The sequence below is a fragment of the Caloenas nicobarica genome, chromosome 2, assembly GCF_036013445.1.
Source record: "Caloenas nicobarica isolate bCalNic1 chromosome 2, bCalNic1.hap1, whole genome shotgun sequence".
Classification (NCBI taxonomy): Eukaryota; Metazoa; Chordata; class Aves; order Columbiformes; family Columbidae; genus Caloenas; species Caloenas nicobarica.
In genome coordinates, this window is record NC_088246.1 from 140621261 (window position 1) to 140647191 (window position 25931).

Sequence of the window (25931 nt, forward strand, 5' to 3'; positions counted from 1 at the left end):
ACAAAAGGCTAACTTACTAGAATCTATACAGACCTGAAGAAGTTTTTCAATAACTATACATGACACATGAAATATTTGCTTAGAGGAAAAAAATTGTAATTTACTGAGAACGGTAAAGGTATGGAACAATAAGAAACAAATCTCAGCACACTGAGAAAGAGGTTGGGATTATCGTTTTTTATACAACACCTGGTTTATTATTCTCTTACTATGGGTTCAAATCAGTTTAGCTCCATTTTGGTTCATCCAGAGATTAATGAAAGTTAATATTTTATACGATTTATTTATAATACCCTTGAGGTTTAGAGTATGTTTATGTAACCCTTCTGCCAGGAATTGGCAGCAGCTGAAAGAGCTGGATTCATTTATCTAGGAGTTCTCTCTGAAAACTTAAACAACAGCAGTTTCAGCCTCCACCCAAAGCTAAATGACCTCCTTTGGGTGCCCTGACAAACAATAAATCCTGCTCAAAGCACAGCAAGGGTTTAAAACAAGGTCCAGAGTTTCAAGACAAAGAGAACTTTAGAGACAAGGGGAAGGGAAGAAGAAAGGCTCAGGGTAAACTCACAGGAGGCACTAATCAATAAATTAAATAATGCTTAAGTGAGATCCCCAACGTCAGTGTCCTCCTCATCTCTGTGACACAAAATAAAGGGTTGCCCTCATTTCCAAAGAGATACCTTGTCACTAGAACGTCGCTGCCCACTCAAAATTCTCCCTGTGTTTACTGCATGGCTTCACTTTACAGCTAAGCTAATGAACGTGTGTATTACTGTCCACACACAGGGAGATAGACACCCTCTCCACCCCACAGCCCCTCGCTCACGCTAACGCCCCTTTGCTGCCGCTGATGCTCAGCTGCCCATGAAGTGAACTGATTCAAGGAACCGAACTGGCAGAAAAACGAACTCAGGAAAACCAAAAGGGAGCAGTGGACGTGTGTGCTTCTGCTGCTTCAACCAACTGGCTGTGCTGTAAGATGAAAGTCGAAGCTGGCACCAGGGAAGAGGATGGCAAGGCTGGGGACAGAAGGAAAAGCCGGACTGCTGTCGCTTGTCATAATAACTAGGTTGGGCTGGTATTGTTTTGTTTTAACTGTTTTTAAGCATGGTGGCACTTCTGTATGTATTTGCTGGCTTATCCACACATAGGCTAAACTCCGAGGGAGCACAGCTACTCTGTCCATGAGCACAGGATTAACAGAACCATTTTGTCTCCAAATAAACTCCAGCCATGCCGTACAGTATGGAGTCCCTCTCCCAGCCAAGAGGAGGAACCATGGCCTCTGTTGCAAAACTTAGAACACATTTCACAGAGGCCTGAGCCCAGGGTCGGCTGCCCAGCTCTGCTCCCTCACACACAAACAGCCCAGAGGCTTTTCCGCATCCTACGGCTGCTCCTGTGAGACTCCTACACCACACTGCCCGCAGCTTGGACACTTTTACAGTTCAGCCTCCTCATGGTGGGGGGGGCGGCTTTAGGTTTAAAGCCGCAAGTCCCTGGTTCCGCAGGGAGCAGAGGAATTCACCTCAAACCGCGCGCCGCGGCAACCGGGGGAAACTGAGGCACGGGCGGCACAGCGGGCGCCATTTTCACGGCAACAATAGGCTGTGCGGCCCTCACCAAACCCCGGGGCCGAAGCCGCGCGTTCTCGGGTGCCACCTACCGGTCGTGTCTCCGCCAGACGCCCGCAGCGGCGCGGCCCCGCGGGGCCGGGGTGGCTGCCGGGCGGGGCGGAGCGCGGCGCGGCGCGGCGCGGGCAGCATGGCGGGCAGCATGGCGGCCGCCGTGGCGCGGGCCGGGCTGCGGCAGCGCCTCTGCCGCCGCACGCCGAGGGGCGGGCTGCCGGGGCTTGTCGGCGGGAGGGCGGCGGCGGCGGGCTGGAGCCGCCCGGCGCCCGGAGGAGAGGTGCAGTACTGCGCCGAGCTGGTGCGGTGAGTGCCGGGGCGGGGGGGGGGCTGCCGAGGTTTTCCTCTCCTCAGGGCTCGGGGGGGCTGTCAGAGGAACGCTGGCGAGCGCTTCCCTCCTGATGGAACGGCTGCTGAGCCGCCCCGGAAAGGTGACAGGGCTGTCCCCTCCTGCCCAGGCCGCCCTCGGCCTCGCCTGGCCCCGAACGCCACCCCGGCGGGCCTGAGGCGAGCGGGGCCGGTGGGAGCGGCGGAAACTCCATAAATGTTGAAGCTGCGTGGACGATTTAAGCTGTAAACGGCAATTTCTCTCCCCCGCATCTTTCACAGCTGCTTTTCTTCTGAAAAAGCATTGCCATTTCATTTTTCCTGGGCTTTTTTGAAGAGAAAGATCACCGAAGTGGGTGTTTGAAGATAATGGCTGTTTTCGGATGCTCCTGGCTAGTGAGAAATGGCCAAGCCTCGCCAGTGCTCCTTGGAAAACAAGCAAAAGCTGAGGAAATCTGACAGCTGGGCAGACAGCTCAAGTAGCTTCTCTGACCTAACTGCAGCAGGACGAGGAAGTCTGGTTTTCAAAAGTATGGATTTTTGGTCAAATCCAGAATGCTCCAGGAGAAGCAGGAGCGCAGCTCAGACACTTGCAGCCCAGACAGCGTTCCCTGCTTGGCTTCTGGGCCATAACCAGCATGCAGGGCCCCTTAGCTGCTTTCTGGTCCGCAGAAGTTCAGAGATACAAAGTAAAAAATGAAACAAGTCTCTTTGTAAAGACTTAATTTTTCTTTGGATATAGTTGTCCTAGATGATTGACAAAAGCAGGGAGAAGGCTTCCAAATGAGTGTGGAAAGAGTGAAACAGGATCATCTTCTCCAGGGCCACAAAGATGATGGAGTGGAGCATCTCCCTTATGAAGAAAGGCTGAGGGAGCTGGGTCTCTTTAGCTTGGAGAAGAGGAGACTGAGGGGTGACCTCATCAATGTTTACAAATATGTAAAGGGTGAGTGTCACGAGGATGGAGCCAGGCTCTTCTCAGTGACAACCAACAGTAAGACAAGGGGTAATGGGTTCAAGCTGGAACACAAGAGGTTCCACTTAAATTTGAAAGAAACTTCTTCTCAGTGAGGGTGACGGAACACTGGAACAGGCTGCCCAGGGGGGTTGTGGAGTCTCCTTCTCTGGAGACATTCAAAACCCGCCTGGACGCCTCCTGTGTAACCTCATCTGGGTGTTCCTGCTCTGCCAGGGGGATTGGACTAGATGATCTTTTGAGGTCCCTTCCAATCCCTAACATTCTGTGATTCTGTGTGACTTCTTGTAAAAAAATACGAAGGTGTGCGTGGTCTGCAGTAATGTCTGAAGTAGGAAAACTAATGGAAAGAAATGTGACAATCTTAAATTTTCTGTGCAGCACCAAGCAGCAGACCTTTATAGACCCATCAGAATGCATAGCCAGGTTGCATTTTCCTTTGTAAAACTTCAGATTACAGCTTTGTTGTCCTGCTTACTCTGCCCAGGATTTGTCTGCCTGTTAGTCAGGAGAACAGAGGCTGCATACACGGTTAATATACAAGTAAACTTAACATAATACTAGTATTTTCAGTAACAAATAACTGAACAGAATAGTTAGATTCCAGGGCAGAGAAGCTGAGATGGTTTAATTTAAGCTTGTTGTTTTTGTTAAACTATAAAAAGACTAGTTATAAAAGTATAATAGCATCCAAAATAATAAAATTACAGGTAGTTATGCTTTTGGCATCATTTAATTGAAGCTGCTGTTCACAGTAGCTAATATATTGCATGGAAATCAAAATTTATAAAAAATAAGAGGAAAAGGAAGGAGTTACTATTCAAACAGAAATAAAACACTTGGGGCTATGCAAGCATCAGCAACTCCCCGGTACTGAATTTGAGTCTCCCACACATTAGGAAGAACAACAACAACTGAGTTATGCCGTAATAATGTAGATTTGTACAAGTTTTTGCAGTGTGCAAGATGTCCTTTCTCTTGGGTTTTCCATTTTATGTTAAATAATTCTTTTACAAGTAGCTTTAAGCTATTTGATTAAAAATATTTCCCTGGTAGGTATGTTTTCCATCTCTTGCTGTTTATAATGTCTGCTCTGGAAGACAAGCTTGCGACTTCGTGGTATTATGGAGTTTTGTAATGTGGAAGAAATTATTTTTAAGACATAAAATTTTTCATTATACTGAAAGTCCAGTAATGGTCATAACCAACTTTTCTTCCATCTGTGGATTCATATGTAAGCTTATACTTACTCGAGAGGAAAACTATGAAAAACACTCAATACCAGACTTAAGGTCATCCCTCTTTTCTTCATTCCTTACCCTAATACACAAAGAGAGTTGAGGTGGAACATGAGCTATAGCAATATCAAGTTTATTTTAAAGGCTGAGTCTTAATGGATTTGATTTTCTACTGTTATGTCCAAGGGTGTACTGTCAGCATAAAATTCACATTTCTTTGTGATTTTTTTTTTCCTTAGCTATTTTTTGCTACACTTAATTTTTAAGCTTAGAATAATTGGGGAAAAAACCCACCAATATGCCAACACCATTACTAGAGGGAAGACAAATTTCTCTGTTGTGCTGCTGTTTACTTTGTGTAACGTGTTTCTTTGTTTCCTTTCTGGAAGTAGAGCTGGTTCTGTGTTGTGTGAACAACCCAGGCAAACTGCGTAACTGGAACTGGGAAAATGTGTCTGTAAACCTTGCAGCCCTGCCCAGGGTGGGCAATACTGGGTATTACTACAGTCAGCCTTGAAAAAAATACCACATTTTGAGCTGATAAAGCTTTTCAGAAAGTGTCTTGAGGGAAGTTTGATGCATCTGTTAATACGAAGGTGACCTTTAAAGCCTGCTGAAACTTGCAAATATAATTTTTTTGTTGATGCTTCTAGATTTGCATCAAGCTCTAAAACAAGTTTCACAACTATTGTGAAAATAAGCATTTGCAACTTGAGAATTCTTACCCCTGCAGCTGCTGTGTATCGTAGGGGTAAGAACCTCTGTTAAATATCAAACACTTTTTGTTCAATGCTGAAAGTAGCCACCCTAATAACCCTTGGTTTTAGTGTGGCTTTGCTATTTTAAGCTCATATTCAAAGAAATATGAGTACATGTAAGAACAGCAGACTTCATGACAATGAGTAAATGTGTTTTCCTGGACACCTGCTTTTCCACTCTCGAAGCAAAACTTGGAGTTGCTAGTCTTGTTCTAATGAAGAATCAGGTTACAGGCTTATCAGAAAGTACACAAAAATGTTGTTCAAAACAAGCAATTTAGCTTTTCAGAGGTGACCAAGTGTTTTTGTTAGCTAGTTATGTACGATTTTTCAACTGATGATTCTGTGTGCTGTGGTTTTTTGTTTTATTTTTTTTTTAAATTGAGTGGCACACCCAAGTGGCCAAACAAAGGCATATCACTCTAGGTTGGCAACAAGTTACCTGTGCTGAAGCTGCCACGACACAGAGGTTTTATGCTTTTAATGGAGTTACAAAAACTTACTGGTCCAGCAAGTGCTCTTCTGCCAAGCTCCAAAGCACGATCTTTTAAAGAAATGTGGTTTCATGTTTGGAACAGAAGTCTGGAAGTTGGACAATCTGGATTCTATTTGCAGTTCTGCCACGGCCTTGTTCCATGCCTTTAGCCAAATATCTTGAGATTTGGATTTGAGAGGTGCACTGAAAGTTCAGACAGCATCCCTTCTCTTGTGGAGTATGTCTTATTTTAAAATAAGCTGCTATTTTCGCAAAGTCAGAATTTTGAGCTACAACTTGTCGCTACTATTTTAGGAATTCATTGCTAAGCAATAGCATGCCCAATTTACATGGAGCTATAAATAATAAATGTATTTTTCATCCTTTTATAGAAAGCGTGACTATGAAGGGTTTCTGTGTTCTCTGCTGTTGCCTGCGGAATCTCGAACCTCTGCTTTTGCCTTGAGAGCCTTCAATGTGGAACTGGCTCAGGCAGGTATTAAAATATATTTGTGAACTCTGGAAATTTAAAACAACAGTTTCAATATCCTAAATTACACTAGCAGGTGGTGTTCTGCCAAGAATAACTTTTTTATTATGAGGAGTGCAATACAAACCTTTAGTTTTGAATGGTCCTTTGAAAGTAGCCAGCCTCTCCCAATTTATTTTGTTTAGGTATATAGTTTTTCTGACTTTCCTCTTTGTTGTGAATTTTAAAATTAAATTATAGCAAACAGGCTGTGGTCCTTGACACCGTTGTGTGATTGCATCTATGTCCTGGCTTCTCATGCAGTGACCAAGTTGATAAAGTGCAGCCAAATCCTATCTGTAGAAGGTCTGTCAGAAACTTGGGTGATACAATCAGTTCCAGGTCTTTGTTGGCAGAAGGCAGGTAATGGAAAGGCTGCTGAGAGGGAAGTGTGTACAATAATTAGAGAGTTGTGGGAGGGGAGTGGCTGCAGTCTCTCCCCTTTGCCAGGTGCCCAGAAGCTGCCGGTGCAACTGGGAAAGTTGGTAACACCTGCCAGAAAGGAACAGTTCAGGAAATGCGCTGGCCGAGCAAAATGCCAGGTCAGAGTCTCTGGGCTGTGCTGCTGGCACTGCCCTCTCTTGCTGCTGCCACCACTGCTGCTTGTCCTGCTGGGGACAAAGCCAAGGTGATCGTCACCCAGGACTCAATCTCCCTGGGTTGTGGTGAAGACTTGTTTTACTCTCTGTACGTTCATACGCTTTATGAGGAATAAATATAAATTCAGAACTGAGTGCTTCCTCTACTGAGTTTGGCTATGTCCTGTGTCTGTCTTTTCAGTGTAGATAAACCATGTGCCTTAAAGACACTCTGAATTTCACTCCAGATGTATCCTTTCCAGATTAAAGACTCCATAACTCAGAAGACTACAGGTTTGATGCGAATGCAGTTCTGGAGGGAGGCTGTGGAAAATATATACTGTGATAACCCACCACATCAGCCAGTTGCTACAGAACTGTGGAGGGTAAAATACACCTTTATTGTCCTAAAGTTCACTCAACTAAAATATTACTGTGTGGAAAAATTTCATCGTTTTGTGTGACTAATGTTGCATAGTTAACAGCATTATTTTTTAAAAAAGAGGTAATGTAACTTGCGTTTGTGTCTGTTTGGTGTTTTATGTTACCTACAATGAAAGAACAGAGTTGGAAAAGGAGGATATTTAGGTAGGACCTATGTGAAGGGTCAGACTTCTGTGAACCATCTCTTTTTTTCTCTTCTGTTTAGATGAAGGACAGAGGAAATTTTGGTAAGCTGTAAGTTGATAGCAAGAGAAACACATAAGCGTTCTTTCCTGAGCCAGTGCTAGTCCTACCTGAAGAGATTAAGCTGTACAAAAAGACAGGAGCCTAAGCACAGAGTAGCAGATAGGATATGAGGAAAAGCCCAAGACCTTCATACCTAGGATAACAGGAAGAATCTTAACACATTCTTCTCCTCACATCACAAGTTGCTTGCTGACTTCTATTTATGTATTATGTTTTGCACAAATCCTTTTGTGTGCATTGAGTAACAGGGAATGTACTTGTGAACTTAACAGTTTATTTTTAAATAAACTGTTTAAAAGTTTACTAAGATGTCAGAGTTCTGCAGGCACTAGAAGATTACACATGAAGTACACCTACCAATCTGTTCCTCTGCTGGACACGGCCAAAGAAACAGAGGCTTTCTTGCAACATTTTTTTATTTCTAGTTAGGACTGTCGTTGATACGTTTGATGGATGATTGGAGGTCTGAAGGCAGTATAAATGGATTTCTTCTTAATGCTGATATAGAACCACAGAATAATTTAGTTGGTCAGGATCTCTGGCTCTTATCTAGTCCAACTTGCCACTCAAAGAAGGTCTAACATCAAAGCTAGATTAGGTTGTCAGGGTCACATTGAGTTGAATTTTAAATTTCTTTGGGGATGGAAATTCCATACTAACTTATCTTAAGGCCATGGGCCAAAGCAAGTGGCTTAGAACCTTCCAAAAGAGCAGCTACCGTAAGGCATCTACTCTGTAAGATCACAACTTGCATTTAAACTAAGGATCCCTGAGCTTCTGGACAGGAAAAGCTGCAGTTTGTCTAGATCTCAGTAGCTGAATACAGTTAACATAGATCCCATAGCCAGTTAGGTTTATGGACCTGTTGAAAAATAGGCAGTGAAACACGGAGTCTTCATGCAAGTATTCATCTGCATTCTTCGTGTTGAAATCCTGGGAAAAGCAGGACACTCGCTGTAACACTGGGTTAAAACAATGCAATTCCTGCGGGATTAGAGCATTTCACTTGTTGCCGTCTTTGCTTTGCATCCGCTTTGCTGCACCTCTGGGACCACAAAAACGAATCCTTCCCAAATCCTCTTCCAGTGTTTTTTGGCAATGTTGAAACTGCAGCCTCTCGCTGACTCTTCCTCCTTTAAATGTGAAATAAAGCATAGGTGAGCTTTTGTTCCTGTCTATCAACACTTGCATTTACATTAAAATCGGGATTTAAACAAGATACAGTTTGTTTAACTAAGAGAAAATATAGGTAAACCTAAGAAGTAAAATAAAAGAAAAACACCTGTTACAGTCACGTTTAGGAGGACCCAGGCTATTCATAGGTGTCTCCAGCTCAGATAAAGTGTGTGCTTCAGCCACAACAAAGCCTTCGTACAGTTAGAAGGAAGACTAGCAGATGTTGTGAGCTTTTTTATGGGATTATGGCAGTTAAAGACGCACCTAGGTTGATATTTTAATGCAGACACTAAAATGCAGAACTGCTCATTTTGCATGTCAATCTGTCTGTGCCTCTGCTTTTTATTTCCTTCTTTCTGTCTCTCTTCCAGCATATAGTAAACTTCCAAGGAACAAGACTGTTTTCTCTCAAAATGCTTTTCTCTCCTTTCCAAGGAGCTGTACTTGCTTTAGCGTAGCTTAATTTGTTTTGTTTCTGAAGGTAGTCTCTCATTTAGTTGTCTGATTGAGTCAGGTATGATTGTATTTATTCTTTCAGCCACTTTTAATTTCAGGCTGCTTGTGTGTGTATCAAGGTGGGGTGGAAATGTTTATTAGCAGAAGACTAACTTTTAAAAAACCCAAAACATTGTTGTGGTTTAACTCCAACTGGCAGATAAGCACCACACAGCCACTCGCTCAGCCTCCCCCGGTGGAATGTGGGAGAGAATTGGAAAGGAAGGAAAGGAGAAAAGGGAAAGAGATAAAAAATAACGAATAGAAAAATAAACCCCAGGACAGTGGTGCAAATGAAAACAATTGCTCACCACCAGTTGATGGATGCCCAAGCAGTTCCTGAGCAGCAGGCCCCCAGCCCCACCAGCCTCCCCCCTTGCTTTATTGCTGAGCACGATGTCGTATGGTGTGAAATCTCCATTTGGTCAGCTGGGGTCAGCTGTCCCCACTGTGTCACCTCCCTGCTTTTCGTGCACCCCCAGCCCACCTGCTGGCAGGGCAGTGTGAGGAGCAGAAACGGCTGTGACACTGTGTGAGCTCTGCTCAGCAGTAAGGTTAAATTTTGTTTATAAATACCTATATGTGTGATTGTAGCCTTTCCTACAGTGTAGTCTGCAAAACTTAGTGTATGTAAGAGGACTGAAGGTAATTTGATAGAATGAACTAGTACTTGAACAGTGTCAAATACACGGTAAGTGCCAAAAAGAAGAATGTGTGCATATGAGATACTGTGGGATACTTTTTTTAAACAAAGCCATAATATTCATAATATTGTTTTTAGGATGCTGTCTTGACAGTACATATTGGTATGTTGTACTGACGTTTTCTTGGAAGTTTACAGGGGAAATATTTTTTTTTTGCTTGACTCTGGAGGAAGCTGTGTTCTATTTGGAGAGTGAATATAGTTATCTGCAAATATTTTGTGGGAACATGTAACTCCATGAAAGGATAAATTACTCTCAAAAATGTTTTTAATTAGATGTTTTTAGTTAACTGGCTTGATGTCCAGGATTTCGGTTTTTGTGTGCAACAACTTGTAACAAACGCTGGTTGAAAATTTTTGTATTTGAAGAAGATTCTTGTTTTCTACTGACACGCCACCTTGATTTAACTCAGTGAATATAATCTTTGTAAGAAAAGGATTATCTAAAATATATTTCAGCCTTCAGAATGCAGTACTACTATCACTTTGTGTACATTAACATGGATGTTTTATTTTGTAATTTTCAGGCTGTCAAGAGGCATAACTTGACTAAGATGTGGTTCATGAAGATCATTGATGAAAGAGTAAGTATTTACCAGTCAAAGACTGATTCTGGTTTTAGTCATATTTGTTTTTTTCCCCTTATTTTTATGTGTTTCTGTGTAAAACAGAAGCTCAAGTAATTAATCTTTTCCAGACAGTAGTATTTCTCTTTAAGAATGATACTGCTATAGTTCCTTTTAATTCTCCCTTGATGCTCCCGCTCATAATTTCTGCTCTTTCTGGCCAAAATGGCTAATAGAATCCTGTGTTTATTTTTGCTTTAAATAGATGTAGTTTGAGAATCCACATCTTTCTTGCTCTGATAACCAGTGTATTTGTGCTCATGTTTTCTGTTCCTGGTCTCTATTCCTGATTTGAAGTTGTTACCCCTAGAGGTAATCCATCAGGAGTTACATTTAAATACCTTTTCTGTACTTAAGTGAGGGATGTTCCATCCTATGAGGTTAAGTAGTAAGATCTCCATATGCAACTGTTAACAAGTCTGGAAAACTACATTTTAATAGAAATGGAAATGAAGATGTGCAAGAAGAGAAACTCATACATGGTCTCTTTTTGTGCCATTCCAATCCTGCCCCAAGAGAAAGAGCATTTGCATATTGCAAAAAGTCACACAAATCTTATTACTCTTCAGCTTTTTTCTTACCATGTGAATTTTGCCCCTAAATAGCCGCCTCTTGTGATTAGTCATGGATATAAAATCTCAAAAATTAAATGACCCATCTGAACCTTTCTGCCACACTTTGCTGCTTCTCTTTATGATGGCTGTAGAGATTTTTCTAAGCAGTGCTGTAAATCGGAGCATTCAAATCACATGAATTTTAAAATATCCACCCTTTTTTCTGGGAAAAAACAAGAGGAAGAATTTCACTGGTACAGTGATGCTGCTACTAACTCTCACACAAGGGCAAGAATGAATAGTCGAGGGCAGGAATTTCTTAAGCTAGCTTTGCTGCTGGAGTTAGTGTCTCATGAAGTTACACCTGGAGAAAATTGATGGTCAGTTACTCCCATAGTGTCATTGCTGTGGAAGACTTAAGAGTTTTTTAATCTTAGGATGGGTTTCAATCTTAAGACTGATATGTTTCAACCACAAAAGCAACGAGGACAGAAAGAATGATGGAGGATGTTATATTTTTGGGAGTGTTTGCATATGGCTGAAACTTGTGCGCATACAAGATGGATTGATTTTTGTGCATATTTTAAATACATTCCTATTTATCTAAATTTCTCTGTGCTTCATATGCAAATTAAGCATTAAAATTAGCAGCCCCATAGTGTAAGAATACCATATGATGTTTTGTTTTGGCTGTATCTTTTTTAATGAAGAATTCTGATTTCTTATTGTTGCAAAAAATTACATTTGCAACCAGACTTGGCTGCAGTTGCATGTAGTTATTTGGCTATGTTGCATTTGCTGTAAGCTTTAATGACAACTCCTATTTGAGCTTATACTGTCTTTCTATATATTTTTTTTTCCTCTAACAGTGGATTAGGCTGACATGACTGTAGTAATAAATTTGTACAAATAGCAGTTATGTTTTACTGAACTTCTCTGTTCATATTACAGGAGAAGAATTTGGATGACAGAGCATACCATAACATCCAGGAGCTTGAAACGTATGCTGAGAACACTCAGAGTGCTCTCTTGTACCTCACCTTGGAAATGCTGGGTAGGTGTTTTCCCCTTTTTAGATTTTGTTGATGACTCATTAGTGGAGGTAGAACGTTTATTGATGTTTCAAGAAGCCCACTCTTTTTCCACGGGAGTTTACTTTCAGTAGAGGTTGTCTTAGGTAATACTTCAGATATCTTTTGAATGCTTAACCATAAATCTGGACTCATACTGCACCTGTCCTAGAACTACGTATTTTCCTTAGAAGCTGCTCAGCGGAAAGCTCATTGAAGTACGGTTTCCTACTGCTCTGTTCTTTGTTGCTTTGTTTTCTCTTTTCTTGCTCCTGTTTCAGCATGTGGTAAATTCAGCTCTTCACTATATTTTCTGATTGTCCCACCTGTCATAATACAAAGTGCTGTAGTTATTCTGCTGCCATTGTTCTATATTGTGTGATGTACACTGGTTATTTTTAAACAGCTTACTTCCCAACCTATGAACTTCCTTTGGTGATTTAAATTTGGGTCTGAATCCTCCTCCTGATATGATCCCTGTGGTTAAGAGCTAGTATCTGTGTCATGTCTAACACAAGAGTCACAGACTGGAAAAGAAATGTTCATTTGCAGTGAAGAAAAGGGTAACTTTCTTTTAGGTGTCTGTTGCATTGTGAAAGCATTCCCTGTATGATCTCAGACATAAAAGAAATGTGAGAATTACTACTATTTAGTAGTATTTAGTATTGTAGTAGTGATATTTTCCTCTTGCTAGTCTGATGAAAGGCCAATGCTGAGGTTAAAAGAGTTTAAAAAGAAAAAAGAGAGAGAAGTAAAAAGATACGGTGAGCACATTCTTCTTAGGAAGAAATGAGGAACCAGTCTCTTAACATCTGATGTTCACTTCCTCAGTAGGAAATCAGTGAAATGTTCCAAGTGTCGTCCTGAACTCCTGACTGAAGAAATGTAGGAGCATGAGAAATACCAGTGTCTTCCATTCTGAGAAATGTCTTCGATCCTGAAGAAGTTTAGTCATGATACAAGTCAGATGATCCTGTTCTTGAAAATCTGTTATGGGAGCTCTGTATTTTCTAGTTTCCCTATTGTCATGTTGAACTTCTCTTAAATATACCAATGTTACAAAATATCTAAGGAAAAGTCCTTCACTGCATATTAAACAGTTAACTCTGTGTTTTTTTCCACAAATGGAGAAATTAATTGAACACAGCCCTTTTCTGGCTGTTTCCTATCAGCAGTCTTTTGTAGAGTAAGTGGACCTGGTTTCACTACAGGTCATGTTTGCTAAATTTCTTTTGCTTTTTAGCTTCTTTATTCCTGACCTGTCTCCATTTTGTGTGTATCCCTCCTAGTTGCAGTGCTGCTTTATTCTTCATGATTTCCGTTTATGTCTTTTGTCAAGCTCATTTTGACTGATAATCTTGTCCAACATCCTGGTACTTCATCCTAGCTCCTGTCGTTTAAAAATATTAATATTGTGGTCTCTGATTCCTTGCCTGAGTAGTTAGGAGTCTGGTTCCACTAATAATTTTGTTACACTTTTTCAGAACCTCACTTCTGGGACGTATTTCCAGGTTGAGCACAAGTCATTGCTATAGTAACTCTTTCAGCTGCTCTTTTATTTTTTAGATTTTATTTTATTTTTATTCTTAGTTTATATGTAAAGCCTGAGCTGCCCAGTCAGTATCAGTAAGTTATATCCATTGATTCCTCCTAGCCACACTCTGCTTTCTACTGCCATTGCCAAAATAAGTCCGTGTAGTCTTATAGCCACTGTTTTGAAAGGGTTTCTGAGACCCATGCAAGGGTCGTGCTGCAGAAAAACTATGATGTAGTTGCCATCACAGCAACTTGGAGTAGCATGGAGTGTGTTGGTGTCTTCTCCCAAGTAGCAAGTGATAGGATGAGAGAAAATGGCCTCAGGTTGTGCCAGGGAAGGTTCAGATTGGATATTAGGAAAACTTTCTTCATGGAAAGGGTTGTTGGGCACTAGAACAGGCTGCCCAGGGAAGTGATGGAGTCACCATCCCTGAAGGTGTTTAAAAGCCATATAGATGAGGTTCTTAGGGACATGGTTTATTGCCACCATTGGGTTAATGGTTGGACTCGATATTGAGCATCTCTTCCAATGAAAATGATTCTATGATTCTAAGGCTCAGGAAGTGAATCTGGTACGCCCAGTATATTAATGATTTTTGGGTGTCAGGCTCATTGGTTTGCAATTCTTGTATCCTCCTTCCTTTGTAGAACGCTGCTTCTGTTAGCTCTTTTATTAATTTTAATTTCCATTTTCCTTTAACTTTTCTCAATCCTGTGAAAACATTGTGGCTTTATGATCAGTCTAAGACAAACTTGTATGGTCTCGCCATGAAGAGCAATGCTGCTGCTTTGTCCCTCTCATTTCCCTCTCACAGTTCGCACTGTTGCATGACCATGCAGTAACTAAAGTTAGTTTTCAGTTGCTTTGGTGATCTGATTCGGTTTGCCGGGCTGCTGCCTCATTGCCAGTCACAGCACAAGGTGGCAGAAATACGGGTTCGGGGGGAAGCTTAGGACCCTTCTCTTTGGCTTCAGTATGCTGCTGAATCAGCTGCAGCTAATCTTGAAAACGTGCTGTAAGCACTACTGCTTGTCAGGAATCTCACACTTGAATGATTTTTCTGGCAAGAAAAGCAGTTCTTGGAATACAGTTATTCTGGGACAGGACATGCCAATGAAAATGAGTTTGTGTACTGATGTATTGTATCTGAACAGGTGCCACCCTTTGCAGCAGAAACTGCAACAAGCCAAGAGGCATCTTGCTCCTAAATGTGGAAACCAATGAATTTGCCTCCTGCTTTGCACCTCTGAGATGAGATCTCAAGGCAGTTTATGAACATAGACAATTCTATCATGGAGCAACACAGTTTTCCTTAAATATGACTGTGGTACACATCAGGGAAGACTATACCCCTCAAAAGGCCTAAAATTATCTTTCTGAACATGTAATTTCTGCAATTTTAGGTGTGAGGGACATCCATGCCGACCATGCAGCCAGTCACATCGGGAAAGCACAAGGCATAGTTACCTGTTTGAGAGCAACTCCATATCATAGCGCAAGACAAAAGGTCTTTCTTCCCATGGACATTTGTATGTTGGTAAGAGAAGCAAGTTGTCTGGAGTTGAACAATATAGTGTTTCTGACTGTGTCTCTCAATGCTAGATATGAGGTCATAATTTATTAGGCCAGAAACAGAACATCTTTTTTCTTTACTTCTTTCTGTTGTGCCTACCATTGTCATGGTTTTATATCCTTTGGGAGGTGAGATGAGTGACCTTCATGGAACTCTAGGGTTTCTAAGTTTTATTTTATTTTATTTTTTATTAAATGTAGTAATATTTTACCTTTCAGGAATTTTTACATTAACGTGTAGAGATACACATATGGTGTCATTTGTCTGGAGGGTTGGTTTGATTTGGTTTGGTTTGTCTTTTTTCCCCCTATCCCCATAAAGGAAGCATTGTGAGAAATTTTACTTCTGAACAACCTGCTTGGATTTCTCTTTACTCCCTTTTCATAAATGTACTGGTGGTTTTTTTGGTTGTGGTTTTCTGGTTTTTTTTGGTTACATATTTGATAGCTATAAGCATACTTTCCAGATGTTGCTGTAGGAGATGGTATAGTCCTCCAATTTAAACTGTACACCTATTTTGCATTGGAATTTAGCAGATCTTGCAATTTGGATAAAATGGGATTAAAACTCAGATTTTTTTATTAGTGTTCTCGGTCTATATCTATAGGCACCGCAGCTGTTATTCCTTCATCTCCAATCTATATTTTTAAATGTTAATGCTGTTCTTTTTATACTTAACCAAAATGTCTGCAGTGCTGGTGATGCTTAAGGCAGTTGTGTAAGTGTTTTCTGGATATCTTTTCAATACAATCGAAAGTTTTGATTTGAAGTTAGTTATTTAGGTAGTTGCAAAAAACTTAGATATTAACATAGGTCAGGGTTATAAGACTGCAGAGAGGAGCTGCACCCTGCTTTCAGCCCTTCTGGGACTGGATGGTACGGGAGGCCTTCCAAATTTTCAGCTTTTCAAACATATCCTAAAAAATCACAGTCATTCCTTGCCACGGAAGGTGTTCTACAGTGAAACTGCAAAAACAGCTTGTGTACCTTCTGTGCAGACTGAGTGTCTTGTAAGCATTTCGGCTGCTGGCAAGTATCGCAGTTCCACTGAAGTCCCTGTCTCCGGTGCAATTCTGAATATACCATATTATGTCTTATATTGGTCACTACAGTCAAAGAATAAGTTTGAGGTTGTTTTTTGGGGGGTTTTGTTGAGATGTTTTGGTTGGGTTTATTTAGAGTGGTTTTGGGTTTTTTCATTGTGAAGCTGATTGTGCACACCAACCTCAAGATAATTATTTACTTCATCAGCCAGCATGGCTTCCGTGTTAGCCGTTACTGGCTTTCTGCTGCTTAATATCAATTCCTGGAGTATGGTTTTAGAAATTGGGCATCTAAACTGATCTAAATTCCCAAAACTTTAAAATCTGACTCGGTTATCTGACTGACCACAAAGTGTTTGGGGATCAAATTCATGCAGACAGAGTATGTACCGACTGTTCTCTTTGTTCTCTTGATTTTTTTTCCAAGTGGGGGAAATAAAAAAGGAGGGGGCAATGCTAAAACATTTAGGCTGGTTCAGTCTTGTGTCGTTAGTTTGGTTGTTGGGACAGGTTTTTGAGAACCTAAAATGGAAACTTGATATTTATTGAGGTTTTTTTCTCTTTTTGATTTTCCTTCCTATGTCTAGCATGGAGTTTCACAAGAGGATTTCATAAGAGGCAAGCAAGAGAAAAATGTGAGAGATGTAATATACGACATTGCCAGCCAGGCCCATATTCATCTAGAACATGTGAGATTCCTTCCCTTTTATTTATTTAAATAAACATAATTGATTCTAATCTTCACAAAGCATTGTGCATGTGTTGTAGGAAGACCTAGAGCTGCGTACTTAATTTCAAATGTTTTACCTTTAATTACTTTGAGAGTTTAAATTAAAACCAAACAAACACAAAGCAAAACAACACGGCCACACAAAACCTTTAAATATTACAACTACTTCTGTGTTAATATTATATTTATCTGTATGTACAGGAGGCAGTTTACTGACAGCCAGGTCAAATTGCATATATGTAAATACTGCCTAAAAGCCTGATTACTGGGAGAGAAACTTCAAGCAGACTTTTATAAATGCAACTTTATGCCAGCGTAGAATCAGCACCATATAAAGCACTTGTGCATATGGTACTTCACAGGATGGTGGAAGAGCTGCCAGGCAAGCAGAGCGTGTTGCCTTTAACTGCTGCTTTGTGTGTGGGAGGGGGGATTCGTTCCTTGACGTGACCAGCCATGCTCAAAGCTATGTTGGGAGAGGTGCTTTCTGTTTATTTCTTTCCTGTCTCACAGCCAAGTGAATTAAGAAAGACTTTATTTGATTGGACCAGTGGATAATGAATCCTGAAGAACTGCAGAGTCGTACTCTATTTTTCTCTTATACTCTTTTTTTTTTAAAGCTACACTCTGAATTGCTTGTTGGTACATAATAAAAAAGCAAAAAGATTTTTTGTCAGCGATGTTGTGTCTGCCTTTGTCTGGAAAACCTTGCAAGAAGCACTGTAAAGAATTTCTTATGTCTACAAGTTGTGTATGCATATACTTTGAGTATTGCATCCAGTACTTCCAGTCAAGGTGGTCTGAAAAGATACCACTTCAAAGGAAAGAAATGCCAGATTTATCTCTGTATTTACACCATTAATATAATTCCTCAATTGCAGCATTGACCTGTGATCACACTGTTTTTTATGCAGTAGAGACAGGAGAGCCCTTCTTCATTTTTCTGAAGGTAAAATGAGGCAGCTCTGGTTTGTTCAGTCAGTGGTTAGTTAGTTGATTAATGTTTTTATTTTTTGTTAATAATTTTTAGCCTTGGGCTTTATTTTTAATACAGACTGTAATTTGCACTTAATGCATTCCTGTTCATGTCATTTCACCTGATGTCTCAGTTTTTGTTGTCACATGCCCAGGGGGATGGTTTATTCCATTTAGAAGCAGGGAACAGAGACAAAAATCCAAGGTCAAAACCGTCCACTGTCTTCGCTCAAGCTGAAATACCTTGATTTTTCTTCTTTTTCTATTCCCCACCCTTCAACCCATAACGCACAGTATATACAACACATTCGCTTTGGTTGCACTTGTGGCTTACAAAAATGCCAAGTGCCTGGCCTGAAATGCCTCATATCAGGGATGGGAGGCATGGAAAATGAACTACATGTATTTATTGTCCAGCTGCTTAAAATTTGGTTGCTGGTGTTGCATGGAAACTTTGGGACAGAAGCAGGGAGAGAATTCAGTTCTTCAGAGCCTTTCAGATAACCCGATAATTCTTAGTGTGTTGGACCCCCCTGCCTCCCAACCCCTTCCTTCCCACTCCATTCCTAGAGCCCTGCCTGTGTTATGCACTGGGAGGGTCCTATGGAAAATATGCAATGTGATCATGTAATTGGAGAATATACAGAAAAGTATAAACACAAGGAAACCAGATTAGGGCAGTATTAGCATTTTATTAAATTGAAGCTTGATCTTGACATCCTTCCCCTCCCTCCCTCTTTTTTTTTTTAAATGCATGGGTTATATCACCTTAATTAAAATTTAAAAAATCCTCTCTGAATACTTGCTTCCAGCCTCCATCATAATCAGTGAAGAATAATTGACAGTGCAGGATCTCTAGAGTGTTCAAATCACTTGAACTGTCAATAACTGGCAGTAATAACAGAGTATTAGCCTCCTTGATAATCAGATGGTCTTTGCTAATGCAAGGGTAAAGATACTTTCTCCCCTAATGGATGAAATGGGCTTTCGCTGGCAACATTTGCTCGGTATTTCAAGACTTCAGGTGTATGTAATGGGCTGGTGCCTTTAAATGCATCTGTTCTCTTGTATAAAATCAGTCTTGTTTTGCCTGAGGGTCTTTACAGCCACCTGCCCTCTGTCTTAGTTGGAATTACAGGGTAGGGTAAAGTTTAAACCCTGCAGAGAGGTTTCAACAATCTCAGCATTTGGTCCACAAACCACATATTTTGGAGCACGAGGGTAACAGTTACCAGCCCCATTTCACAGTCAGAAGAAACATTATCCTCAAATGCTAAATTCTCAGCGATATTATATGGAGCATACTGTAGTAATGGGGCACTTAATCTTGGGATAAAAGTTTCTGAAGTGTGGTCAGCTCTTCTTGACACTGCGACTGATGACCAGCAGAGGGCAAAATTAGGTAATGGAGACTGGAGTTTTCTTTAGGAATTGTGTGTTTTATTAGACTAAAAGCATATAATAAATGTGCTCTGTCAGTCCCACGGTGATCCTTTTGAAAGCCTGTGAATACATTTACGTGTCCCTCTCTTAAGCATTCCCTCTCCCATTCCTGTTTATAAAGAAGGTCTCCTTTAGGCTTTTTTGCATTTATCTCAATGCCAGGTCATTAGGGACTCAAATTACCAAGGAAGATAAAATGCTTTCTGAATGAGATAAAATGCATTCTGGGTTAAGAAGGTCAAGCAAGGTTACTTTCTTTTTTCATCTTGCAATTAATAATAGTAAGGCAGAGCATTAGATCAGGGAGGAGGATTTTCCTTTGTGTATATATAGACATACACACGCACATGTTATTACATCTCAAGATTTTCCCTCTGAAAAGATACAGTATTTTTCCCTACTGAAGTTTCAGCCTGATTTTCTCAGTTGTCTGGAAAGATCCGTGGATAACAAATAGAAACTCATGCATGCTCATCAGTATTCATAAGGGGTTGGCTGGTTGGTTGGTTTGGTTTTTAACTTGTAAAAAAAATAAGGCAAAATGAGGGATTTTGTATTTATAAACAAGCATTACAGGAAGATTTGCTTCAGCTCTATTAGGTGTGCCTGAGTTGTACGTGGGTTTAAATTATAGATTTGATTCAGCCATGGTTTAGACTCTGTTTATACTTAGATACTGTGGACGTGAGGTGTTGAGATCCTTTCAGAGTCTCATAAATGTAAATGGAGCATAACTGGACTTCTGGGACTGAAAACAACACCGGACTAAAAAGATGCACTCAGAAATGCATTTCTGGTCTTCCATCATTTCTGTCGCTTGGGATGCGAAGTGATATTTGGTGGGGGGAAAAAGTGTTGCACTGTATTTACTAAATCAGGTGCAACTTGGAACTTTGTCAGAACAATAGATGCTAATTTACATTGGTTTATTATTATTTGTAAACTGTAAGGCTGTCAAAACATACAAGAACTTTAGCAGGTCTCTCCCAGTATTACCTACTTTCTGTGTAATTACTATTGCATACAGTGAGGGGTGGTGCTGGCTTGCACATAACGTAAAATTATAGTTTCAGGATGTTAAAATAAAAAGGGACGAAGGTTGTAATACAGTCTGTTAGCTCTAACCATTATATATAGTAATTGATGTTTAATCTCAAATGTTATGTTCTCTTAATAAGTTTGTTTTGTTTGTTGTTGTTTGTTTGTTTGTTTTCTCCCACCTTACCCCATTTACTTTCAGGCTAGATCTTTCAGTAAGAAAGTTCCTGTGAAGGCATATCCTGCTTTTTTCTGTACGGTGGGTGTGATATCATGCACTCGTTAAGTGATGGATTCATTTCTGTGCTAATATGTTTGTGAAGAGTAGAGTACCAAATTAAGCATGATTAACTAATGCTTCATGTGTCTCTTTTGGGAGGGTGTTATACCTAAAACTTTTGAATATCATAATGTGTGTCTCACTGTGGAACCTCATAATTTTGATCAACACTTCTAATCGTTCTTCTTTAACTACATGATTTCACCCAAGATATTCATAAACCATCATTCTGATGCAAGAACCCAAAATCCTGTCTAATTTTCTTGTATGCTGATTGGTCTAGTAAAAAATGCTTCTCTTCACAAAACATGCCTTTTTTATATCCTTTGAATGTGATGGTTATGCTACCACTTAATAAACCAGGCAAGCTGTCAAGCCTTTTTTGCAGTTCCCCATTCAGTTTCATGTATTGCTTTTTAAATTTAATGCCCAGTTATTTGTGTGCACCATATGGAATAAACTTTTTTCTTCTTTTCTAGGTTGCTTTAGATGATTATTTACGTAATATGCGAAAAGTGGACTTCAATATATTTCATCCAAGCTTACAAAAGAAGAATACCTTATTACCATTGCATTTATATATTAGATCTTGGAAAAAAACATATTAAATTTTTTTTTAATATGGGCTCAGAGTGCTGAGATTTTCTTTAATGTCTTAACTTGATATAATTGTTAAGTGTCTAACTTCACACTTCTGCAAAGTGCAGTTCATGAGAAACAGCAGATGCGCATGAACTGTAGCTGTCAGCTTGCTGGCAGTAGTTAAGTTTGTTCTTGGAATATTAGGCTGATATCTTTGCTTCACATGCCTGCCAAGTCATCTGTGCTTGTCTGAGATTACTTTTCTTGTCTTTCCTGTAATAACAGCCATATGATAGAATTCTTTTTGGACAAATTCTGTGCTAATGGATACTTCTGACAGTTCTGACACTTTACTGAAAAAAAAAAAAAAGACAAAAAAAAAAAAGACAAAAACAAAAAAGACTGCTTTGTGCAGTTACAGTAAATGCCTTACAAATCAGCCAAGCAATTCTTTTTAGTGCAAGGAGCAGACTTCTTGCAAGTACTAGTGATGCTTCATAGTTGGAAGAATGAGCACATATATTTGAATGCAAGAAACTGTCAGGAAAAGCTTTAGCTGTTTCAGTTACGTAGTGCTTATGTAGAATTTCAGAATGGTGAAACAGAGCTGTAGTACAGAAATGATTGAACTGCGTGTTGAGATGGAGCGTTGAAGTGACTCTAGGTCAGGTGAGGACAGCTTTACAGCGTAGGAAGGAGAACCCTCACACAGTCCTGACCTTCAGCTCAGCCAGAGGCGTTTTCACTCCGCTCGTAGCTGGGCTGTGTGTCCCCCCGGTCCCTCGTCTCTCTGCCTGTGCCCACAGCTGTGATTGCAACGTGGCTTCGACTGCCCCTTCGTTCATGTTCACCACGTCTCTCAGGACACCCTCCTGCCTGGCTTTCTTCAATTCCTGTTCTTCGGTCCTGTGAAGAAACACATTCCTCAATGTTCCAGGTCATTTTAGTCCTCCCTCTCTGTAAATAGACTGCTCTGGTTTTTTTGGTGGGAGGTTACTGGGAGCTTTGTACTCAGCATCTCTTAGGATCAAGGTAAATATTTCTGGTTTATTTGTTGTTTGGTAGAATAATACTTCTTAACATCCAACTTGATTCAATTGCACAAATCTGGTAGTTTATTCTGCTGTCATCCTTGTTCTATTAAATAGCTGCTTTTCCCAGAGATTTTTTTTTTAATCACGGTTAATCTCCCCAGATGTTTGATTGTGTAACAGCATCCCATATTTTAGTGGACAATGCTATATAATGAATTTCTGAGAACAAGACTCATGGCCTTTTTGATCACGGAAACTGTCAGCATGGTAGAAATTTTAGGAACCCAATGTTAAATCCTTCATTTGGTGATTTTATTTTACATGTTTGAAGTCAGTTCACAATACAGATCTTGGTTAATTCTGCAGTGTCCTAATCCTGAGTCAGACATTTCTCTTTGAATGTGTTCAGCTCAGGATCTTGGTTTCTGTATTACTAGAGGTGTCATAATCAAGACTGATAAAACCTAGAAAGATCCATGTATGCTGGATCAGGAGTATACTGGCTATTTTGTAAAAATTAAATCTTAACAGGTTCTGTCTAGTTCTCAAGTCGGTTGCTATAACTTACCATTTTGGTGCTGAATGTGGCAGAGAGGTCTGGTGAAAAGTTACTTCCTTCCTGCACTGGCACCGCAGCTCTGCCCGCCAGACGAAGAGCAACGGCTCAGGCTCAGTCGCGCCTGCCGGGGCAGCTGTGCATTCACTCTCTTTTATTTTGTGTTCTGGAGAAAGCATTACAAATGCCCCTTTCTGCAGTTGGTGCCCATTTTGTCCCAAGTGTGCTGACTCAGGACAGCAGAGGCAGCCCTGTCTGCCTCCTCCAGAGGAGCCGCTCTCCTCTGAAGTTAACTTTGGCAGGAGCGCAGCACAGCGAGGAGGAAGAGAAGGGAAACCATGCAGGATCACCAGGACATCGAGGGGCTACAGTGATATCTTGCTTCCAGGCCACAAGGCCGGTGCTTTGCTTCGGTGTTGAAGTGGAACAAATCTTGACAACGTGCTTACAATGCATCAATGCAAGGGCTGATTTGCTCTAGTGTAGAGAAGCAGCCATGCGATGCATTGAATGGTTGGCATGGTGAGAGGGGACTTATCAGTGAATTAGTAAACGGGATCTGGAATAAATAAATTGTTGCAATAGAGTTTTGAGAAAGTGAAGCAGCACTTTGAATTGCAAATGCTCGGAGGCTGCTGGAATAAGCAATCTATGTCTCCTTTGTAGCCTTCAGGGAGCAGCTGGCTCTCTTGGATGGTTATGCCTGATTCTGCCCTTAGGGGCAATGTTGTAAATGGAGGCATTAAATACCTGCCAAACAAGGTAGTCTTAATTTGTCTGTTTTCACTAGTGTTATCTCCTTTTATTTCTCAATAGCAATTGGCGCCATATAAGAAATTCTGTTCATCAGTCCTGATAATTTATAATTCTACATCTGACAAAAATTTGTCCTATTTCTCCTTTGTTTTTTAATCTGGCAAAATATTTTCTTATTGAGCCCAATCTACTGGTCATTGATATCAGAAAAGCAATTAGCAAATCTATTGCTAGCTGCTAATTACGTTTGAAAATAATTTCCATGTCTAGTTAGCCTGGTCCATGTAAAGCAGCATTCTAGCGGGTATCCTCCTCAGTGACCTTACATTTTTAATATGTCTTTGATTTTATGGTCTTGCTTTTGCTTAAACACAGAATTGTATCCTCATCTTTCTCTTCAGAACAGTTCACTGGAGTCTGTTCCAGAGTCTCTTTCCACTTAGACTTGCAGGTTTAAGCTAGCAAAGCATAAGAATTACATTAGTCCTGTAACAGATGGCATGTCGTCCATGGTAGGTAGCAGCTATGGGATCAAAAGTCCTGAATGAATGGGAACACATCAGACATCACTTACCCAGTGATCTTGCAGGTTAATTGGTTTCCCACTTAGCCATATAACAGTGTTAGTAAAAGCAAACCAAAGACGATATTTTATTTTCAAGGAAAAATCTCAGTTATCACTTTTGAGAAGTGCATCCTGCAGATTGTCCCAGTTTCCCTCACAGCTAAACATCTGAATATCTGCATTTTACTTTGGTCCTCTCTATTGTCAAAATTATCAACAGTACCAGAAAATGCTTCCCAGCCATAAACATAGGAACTGCTCTACTGGGGAAGTTGAGGGCCGTGCACTTTTTGTGTTTTTCAAACCCACATTTGTCTTTGTGTTTTTCAAAGGAAGATACAAGAGGAACCTTTTAGACAATTATGAACAGTTTGCCAAAGTAGTGAGGATTTATTTTTCGTACTGCTCTGATGCCAGGTTAAGAACTACAGATGTTTAGTTATAAAAGCATTTAGAAGGGGATGGAGTGTTACGCTGAATGTTCTCAGAACCCGTTGGCCATTGCATTTGCTGGTGGCAGTTGTGCATTCTCAAAACTACATTTGTCTTTCTATCTCAAAACATCTCCATCTGTTTTTCAGCTTTCACGAATCTTGCTCTAAGTCTACACATTTTTTTAAAATGTGGCTGACCCTCAACCACTTTGAATCCATTGAAGTTGATCCAGTAAAAAATTGTGATAAATAACATCCACAGATACATAAATCAGGACAAAATATACAAGAATCCTTTATGCTTCAGGCAATACTTTGGTTGTTATTTGTCTTTATAGACACTATCCAGAAGGCTGGAACTTGCCTAAAAACAGAAACCCTTTTTTTGTTGTGGTTGTATATAATGCACAAAATCCGCAGCATATTTCAAGTTGCAGGTAGGCAGCGTGTGACAAGACAAGGTTAGTCAGTTCAGCTCTAATTGATTTGTCGTTTTATTACATTAGCTCAGTTGTGGTTCATCAGCCTAAACATACTTTTTTTCTTTAAGCACCTAGTGAATCGGCATGCCCACTTAACCTTCATATTCACTGACGACTTGCTCTAATAGGTTGAAAGATCTACTTTTCCCAAATAGCCACAAATGCATGTCTTCTGTTTGCTTTTCCCTGCAGGCAATATCTTAGCAGGAACAAATAGGGTCAATTTGGCATACAGATCTCTTATGCAAACATCTTGATGATTTCACTCAGATATTCAGTACAGCATCATAAAAAGAGGGCCAAAAGGGACCCTGGGAAGTAATTAAGTACCAGTCCATCTATAAGCAGAATCAGCTATAGCCATAGCATCCAGTTACCCATTTTATGGACGAAATGTTATGCATAAATTGATTATACTCTGCATTAAATAACATGATTTTTTTTATTGTCAGAGATTTTGAATTTATAATTTATTCTAGTTTAGGAAGATGACAGAAAGGACTCATAATAATTTTTGGGTTGTTATTTAAGGATTCTCAGCTATTCTTCAGGATTATTTTAAAGCAACATAAACAATATTTTAACTAATTTGGTTTCCAGTGGAGCAAGGAGGGCAATACATTCACAGGTGACTCTTCGTCACATGGTGACTGTCATCATGTTTGCTGCTTGCTCCTTCTTGGTCTTTAATCTGTGCCAATGAGAGAGGGGCTGTAACAGGGAGGAGAAATTTTGTATGCTGATTGTATGGTTTTCTACATCAAAACCACAGTGCTCTGGAGAATCAAAGCCAAAATGTTGAGGCTAGGCTGGGGAGATTTTTTAGACATCTCTCAGCCTATAGTTTAAAAAAAAGAAAACCAAACCTCAAACCTCAAACGCTTAAAAATTCAGAGCGTGTGTCTAGTTTTGCCAGAGTGTATCTAAATGCTGGTCCTTGACGTATTACGGCATATAATCAGTTAAGGCTGAAGCGTGAAAGCTTAGATTTTGTAATTTCACACCTTCTTTAGTTACCCCAGGCAGAGCAAAACATTGTGGTCTAGGACATTCATGCCTATTTAGATTGCCATGCTTAAA

At 40.3% G+C, this 25931-nt stretch overlaps 1 protein-coding gene across 2 annotated transcripts; it reads left to right on the plus strand.

The window, feature by feature from the left end:
- The first annotated feature begins 1764 nt into the window (after positions 1–1764).
- Positions 1765–21050, plus strand: NDUFAF6 (NADH:ubiquinone oxidoreductase complex assembly factor 6). 2 transcript variants are annotated; one of them, XM_065628220.1, is made up of 9 exons: positions 1765–1934; positions 5795–5894; positions 6773–6895; positions 10101–10157; positions 11705–11807; positions 14764–14897; positions 16564–16665; positions 20365–20421; positions 20922–21050. In XM_065628220.1, exons 1-9 carry the CDS (start codon positions 1765–1767, stop codon positions 21048–21050), a joined length of 975 nt encoding a protein of 324 aa, XP_065484292.1. The 2 variants fall into 2 exon arrangements, with proteins under 2 accessions (XP_065484292.1, XP_065484293.1); XM_065628221.1 differs by lacking the exon at positions 1765–1934 and having other exon boundaries at positions 5800–5898.
- Positions 21051–25931: the final 4881 nt, after the last annotated feature.

Excerpts from the sequence above, each read along its gene's own strand:
- NDUFAF6 (XM_065628220.1), top strand. The coding sequence starts at position 1,765 with ATGGCGGGCAGCATGGCGGCCGCCGTGGCGCGGGCCGGGCTGCGGCAG. Across the intron at positions 6,896-10,100 it reads TTGCTACAGAACTGTGGAGG|GCTGTCAAGAGGCATAACTT; the intron begins GTAAAATACACC and ends TGTAATTTTCAG. Across the intron at positions 16,666-20,364 it reads CCCATATTCATCTAGAACAT|GCTAGATCTTTCAGTAAGAA; the intron begins GTGAGATTCCTT and ends ATTTACTTTCAG.